The sequence below is a fragment of the Littorina saxatilis genome, linkage group LG3 (genome assembly GCF_037325665.1).
Source record: "Littorina saxatilis isolate snail1 linkage group LG3, US_GU_Lsax_2.0, whole genome shotgun sequence".
NCBI classification, from domain to species: domain Eukaryota; kingdom Metazoa; phylum Mollusca; class Gastropoda; order Littorinimorpha; family Littorinidae; genus Littorina; species Littorina saxatilis.
This window is the reverse complement of record NC_090247.1, coordinates 23,207,875-23,213,775: the sequence shown is the minus strand read 5'-3', so window position 1 is coordinate 23,213,775 and position 5,901 is coordinate 23,207,875. Positions and strand designations below refer to the sequence as shown.

Sequence of the window (5,901 nt, the reverse complement as noted above, 5' to 3'; positions counted from 1 at the left end):
TGCAATGATTATTGTATTTTTGTTTAAGAAAATGTCACGGAGTCTGCATGTCTGTGTTGTTGCTTTTTTGTTTATTTCTTGGTCTGTTGTTCTTAAAGAGGGGATGTGTGTGTGTGTGTGTGTGTGTGTGTGTGTGTGTGTGTGTGTGTGTTGTGTGTGTCTTCTTTTTAAATAATTTCATTCTGTGGTGTACTGAAAGCTCAAAGCTAACAAAAATAATTATATCTTTCTCAGAAAAGGACCACGAGCTTGCTCCATTGCAACTGATTGCGCTGGGTTCTTCTCAACTAGTGACTCACCATGGATACTCCCGACTCTGAGTCGACTACTCTCACTGCTGACACACACCAACAGCATGACTTTCCCTTAAAACAAGACAGACCAGGGAGCGAGAAAGGCCGTCGCGAACCCGTGGAGCATGAGATGTTTGAGAGCGAACCAGAAGAGGGACACACTTTTAGAACTAAGCCAGAGTTAGAATCAGGGCAGGAAGAAAAAAACTCATTGGGTGCGCCTCATCCTTCATCAGAGCCACACATAGAAGCAGAAGAGGACTATCTCTTTGGCAAGCAGTTAGAGTCAAACAAGCCACCGAAGGGAGATAACAGTCCGCCCGAGTCTCTATCGGAGGTCAAATCAGAATCACACGAAACACACTCACAGATTCACAATGATAAAGGAGAAAACCATCTCTTTCAAACGAAATCTGTATCAAAAGAGTCACCAACGGAAAATAATGGTCCACCTAAGTCTCTATCGGAGATGAAAGCATTGGAAATGAAATCAGCAAGCACTCAATCAGAAGAATGCCAACGATCGACAGTAAGCTCAAAAGTTACTGCATGCAAAACTACGAGCATTGGCCCACAGCAAGATGAAGAGGTTCAGCGTAACGACGGGAGTGAATATTCCACAAGCAAACCCACGGGAACAAAGCTTAGCAGAGAGCCACCATTGCCTGCAGTCCCAGGTGAATTTGACTCTGAAACCAATACTGTCCTTGGGGATAAGAGGTATCCAACGGAGAATGTGTGTGAAATACCTTTGACAGAAGAGGCTGAAGGCCCAAGCCACACAATCATACCTGACGGATATGAAGAGACGCTAAACGACACATTCCCCGAAACATCCGGCTCGTATCCTGAGACCCAAGTCTACGGCAGAAACATCCATAATGCACAGCCAGCCATTGTGACCAACCTTCCCACACAAGACGCACCATGCCCTCCTTCCGCCTGTAAACCTGTCAATTCTGATGACATCAATACAGTCTGCTACATGGGATCTCCGCAGGGCCCAGAGACGCTCGTTCCTGAAGGAAACACACGTGACGCATGTCAGAACACAGACAGCGAGAACAACTTTGATTCGGATCAGGGGGAAACTTCTGCAGAGGAAGAAGACTATGTTCTTGAAGACACAGCCCACCCCTCAGTTGTCCCACACGAACGTCACAGCTTTAGGTATAATGAGGGCTTCGACACGGGAGGAGCAAGTGCTAAAGTTGGCGCAAGAACGGTTCCAAGATCAAGACCAAACTTCTTCCGCACCCGGTCAGAAACAAGCATGGGAACAACCAAAAGGACCACACCGAACAACTCTAACCGCAGCATCTCCTATTTGGACGATGACTCTGAGTCTGAGGCAAGCCCCTCTTCCGGATACAGGAGAAAGAAGTCAGCCTCGTTTGGAGCATCAAGACGTCGGTCAAGGTCGCGATCAAGTTCAAGAATAAACACACACTCCATGAAGAGGAGAACACCACGAAAACGCTCAAGCCTGTATCTGCTAAATTCTGACTCCTCGTCATCTGAAGACGAAAACAACGAGAACCAAGCTGAAAACGGTATGTGCACTATCGAGGAGAACAGACAGTGCCACCGTTTTCCAAACCGTTTCAAGAGACGCAAGGCACTGAAGGCAGTTGTCTCCCGTGTCCCCAAAGACAACCAGGATGACAAAGAACAGTCCAGCCTGGTTACAGCTGATAGACACAGGAAGGAAGAAAGACACACAAGTCCTGAAGACTGCGAAGAGGCTAACAGTTTGGCGTCACGCTCAGCACAGGAACACGCTTCATCGACACACAGTAGTGAGATTTGTTCTAACCTGGGGCAAGCTTGCGCAGGCGAAACCGGTGGACATGAGTCGAGAAAGCAAAAGATGAAAGTAGATAAATCTCAAAAGCTATCCTCAAGACAAAGTAAACCTGAGTCGGTGAAAGAGTTGGGGTCAGTGGCGGAAGGTCAGGCAAGTGGATGGCCAAACGGAGACATTGAAAATGACACAGAAAACAAAAGCGAGGATCTCGCGATGAACGAGAATGTAGCGGAAACTGCTGCTGTTAAGCAAGACTATCCGAATGACCCCAGTCTTTCGAAACCAAGTGCTAATCATCCAGAGGCTCTGTCACAAACCGATGCCTCTGGGCTAGAACCTGCACAGACCAACACAGCAGGTTGCAACGCGAATGCTGGCAGTGGAGAATCCACCCAAGATGTCCCTTTCTCTCTCTTTGAAACCCCCAGGCGTTCCCAAACACCGGTACCGCATCCGCTGCCAATCTCCAGGTTGGACGATGACGACACAGGAGACGAACTTCAACAGCAGGACCCCCCTCCACCACAAACTTCACCAGAAGAATCTGCAGCGTCAGCTGTCCCTGATGCGGCAGTCAGCAATGAACGACCAAACACACAACAATCACCAGGATTCAACCAGCAAGGGAATTCAGCTTTACAACAAATTGCCGACACGGTTCATCTCACACCAGGATTCAACCAGCAAGGGAATTCAACCTCACTACAAATTGCTGACACGGTTCGTCTCAGACCCCGGAGAATTCGAGGGTTGAGGGGCCCTGATTTCCTCATGCCGCGCATTCTAGGTGCATCTGCACCTGACGTCTGCACCACGGCAACTGTAGTGGACCTGAAGGGGCGGTGCGTCGACATGCGCTGCTTGCAAGACAGACACAGAGGTAAATGACTTTGTTTCTTTAGCCTTGTAAGTGTTTTTGACAGTTGTACACCCCCTCACTTTAAAACATTAATGTTCACATTGTAACCGTTACTGTTCAACGACGCTGTATTTATTATATAGATTGTAATGTCCGCTACATGCCCTCAAACTGAATAACTTCTTCCATGTTATACCTTAGATTTCAGAAAAGTGATTTCAAATTCATTTAATGTGTGTGTGTGTGTGTGTGTGTGTGTGTGTGTGTGTGTGTGTGTGTGTGTGTGTGTATGTGTGTGTGTGTGTGTGTGTGTGTGTGTGAATTATGTGTGTGTGACAATTAAGTCTTTTAAAAATGTACGAACGTCCGTTTGTTTGTTTCGTTCAATCCCCACAGTTGGCAGAAAGCGAGAAATTCGCTGGGTGGAGAGATTGCACTACATTGATGATCATCAGGTGAGAAATGGAGATACATATTAACACACTCATCACCTTCCTCAGTAAACCTATATATCATGTTCTGAATGTCAACCTCGAATGGCAAAACTTGACCATCACTAAACTATAGTTACCAGTTAAGTAAGTAGAATACTTTCAAAAGATATTAAGATCACATATTTCTTTAATTTAAAAACAATTACTCCGTTCCCGCATTCGCATTAATGCAGACCACCACCTGCTAATTTATGGGGTAGAGGAAAACATAAGATGTTTACATTTTGACACATGTCCAATAGTTACCAACAAACCTGACTGCTTCCCGAGCAGGCTTCATTTTGTGTGTGCTAAAGTATTTATGCTGGCTGACATCGATCGGTGTGGGTTGTACAATTAATTCAGCCGCACGTCCCCCCCCCCCTCCTCCCGACCTGAATAGAAGGCAGCTAAGCCGCAAATATGTGATATGTGACAAACTGGAAGATTGTTCTCACCTTATGTTAAAGCCTGGGGCGATCTGTTGTGATTAATGAAACATTCAACAAAGGACGGAAGCCGGTACGTTTCACTTGAAAAGCAGACGTTGTTTGTGGACATGCCAAGAATACTGACATAATATTTTACTTGGAAACGTAAGTGGTTTGTGTGTTGTTACAAACCATTCACAGTAAATTACATTATAATTTGTTTAATTAGTGGTTCGCAAATCCAGCTCTTATCCTAAAAAGCCTTCATGTGTTCGCCTGATACGTAGGGCCAACTACCAAATATTTCATGCGATGGAAAGAATGAGGAACAGGAGCTACCTTATACGAGTCGGGATACAATTACATTTGATTTGTGGTTTTGGAGAGGGGTGTCAGTGAGTGTGCACGTTACTGTCAGTTTAAAACTGTAATGCTAAACCAACACGTTTCCGCAGGTGTCTGAGGACGGAAGTGACATCGAGCAACTTCGAAGACTGTTCAGTAAGTCAGCAATCTCTCTCTCTCTCTCTCTCTCTCTCTCTCTCTCTCTCTCTCTCTCTCTCTCTCTCTCTCTCTCTCTCGCTCTCTCTCTTTCTCTCTCTCTTTCTCTCTCTCTTTCTCTCTCTTTTTCTCTCTCTCTCTCTTTCTCTCATTCACTCTCTCTCTCTCTCTCTCTCTCTCTCTCTCTCTCTTCCTCTCTATCTGTCTCACTCTATATGTCTCTCTCTCTCTCCTCCTTTTCTCTCTCAGTATCTCTCTCCCTCTTTCTTTCTCTCTCACTCTCTATCTGTCTCTCACTTTCCAACCCTGCTATGTAACTATCCTACTCACTTAAAACCAATACAGATGAAAGTATTAAACAATGGCGACTGCACGTGAGTACATTGCTGTTTGGTCTCTTCACAATACAGATGACACAAAGCTTCAAGGCAAAAACGTGTACAACCCATCGAAATAAAAACACAAAGCTTCAAAGCCCTTTCCTTTCAAAAACCATAACAGATATGAAATAAAATGTCCGATCTTTGTTTGCTCTAAAACGATGTGTCAACACAAATCTGTGTTGTTGTTTTTTACAGGGAGCAGGCATACAGAACACGAACTAGGATTTTGCTTGCTGTGCAGCATACATCGTGCGGACTGTGTGCTATTGAACTGTCAGCACTGTGTGGTGTGTGTGTACTGTGCCAGTGGGCTGGCTGGCTGCCCTTTGTGTGGTGCGGAGGTCTTGAGTTTTATTAGGATTTACTGACATGGCTTTGGGTAGAGTTTGTGTGCGTGTGTGTGTGTGTGTGTGTGTGTGTGTGTGTGTGTGTGTGTGTGTGTGTGTGTGTGTTGATTATTGCATTCGCCTTTTTTTGCATAAAATATGTATTTGGAATATTGAATATTTAAAATGACCATAATTATTGCCTCCACGAAAAAAGTAGTAGTAAAAGAAGCAGTGGTTATAGTAGTGGTATTCATTATTGTAGCAGTAGCAGTCGTAGTAATAGTATGAGGAATAGTTGCATAATTTCTAGGTATAGTGACGCTCGAATGCAGAATAATAGCGTGTATTAAATGGTCCTTTATATGCCACGTTTTCTTAGAGATTCACAGTGATCCAAGCCTAAAGTAAAGGAGTGGCGATGGTTGTGGATGTATTAAAAGTTGCATATATGTGAACATGTTTAAATGTGTTCATATGGTAATTGTGTTGAATGGCGTTGTTGTCTGCCCCAAGTAAATGTCACAGATGTTTTGTTTTGTTCTCTTTCTCGCAATTTGATTGTGTATGACGGGCGCAGTGGCGTGGTGGTAAGACGTCGGCCTCCTAATCGGAAGGTCGTGAGTTCGAATCCCGGTCGCTGCCGCCTGGTGGGTTAAGAATGGAGATTTTTCCGATCTCCCAGGTCAACTTATGTGCAGACCTGCTAGTGACTTAACCCCCCTTCGTGTGTACACGCAAGCACAAGACCAAGTGCGCACGGAAAAGATCCTGCAATCCATGTCGGAGTTCGGTGGGTTATGGAAACACGAAAATACCCAGCATGCC

General features: G+C 45.0%; 1 protein-coding gene across 1 annotated transcript; it reads left to right on the top strand.

The window, feature by feature from the left end:
- Window positions 1–238: 238 nt before the first annotated feature.
- LOC138961903 (uncharacterized) lies at window positions 239–5,176 on the top strand. The gene is made up of 4 exons (XM_070333576.1): window positions 239–2,980; window positions 3,356–3,414; window positions 4,319–4,364; window positions 4,943–5,176. Exons 1-4 carry the CDS (start codon window positions 301–303, stop codon window positions 5,113–5,115), a joined length of 2,958 nt encoding a protein of 985 aa, XP_070189677.1. The 5' UTR covers window positions 239–300; the 3' UTR covers window positions 5,116–5,176.
- The last annotated feature ends 725 nt before the right edge of the window (window positions 5,177–5,901 follow it).

What these genes read in the sequence shown, in the direction of transcription:
- LOC138961903 (XM_070333576.1), top strand. Translation starts at nt 301, where the DNA reads ATGGATACTCCCGACTCTGAGTCGACTACTCTCACTGCTGACACACAC. An exon ending in CTTGCAAGACAGACACAGAG is followed by an intron (nt 2,981 to 3,355) that starts GTAAATGACTTT and finishes CAATCCCCACAG; the next exon opens with TTGGCAGAAAGCGAGAAATT. An exon ending in ACTACATTGATGATCATCAG is followed by an intron (nt 3,415 to 4,318) that starts GTGAGAAATGGA and finishes ACGTTTCCGCAG; the next exon opens with GTGTCTGAGGACGGAAGTGA.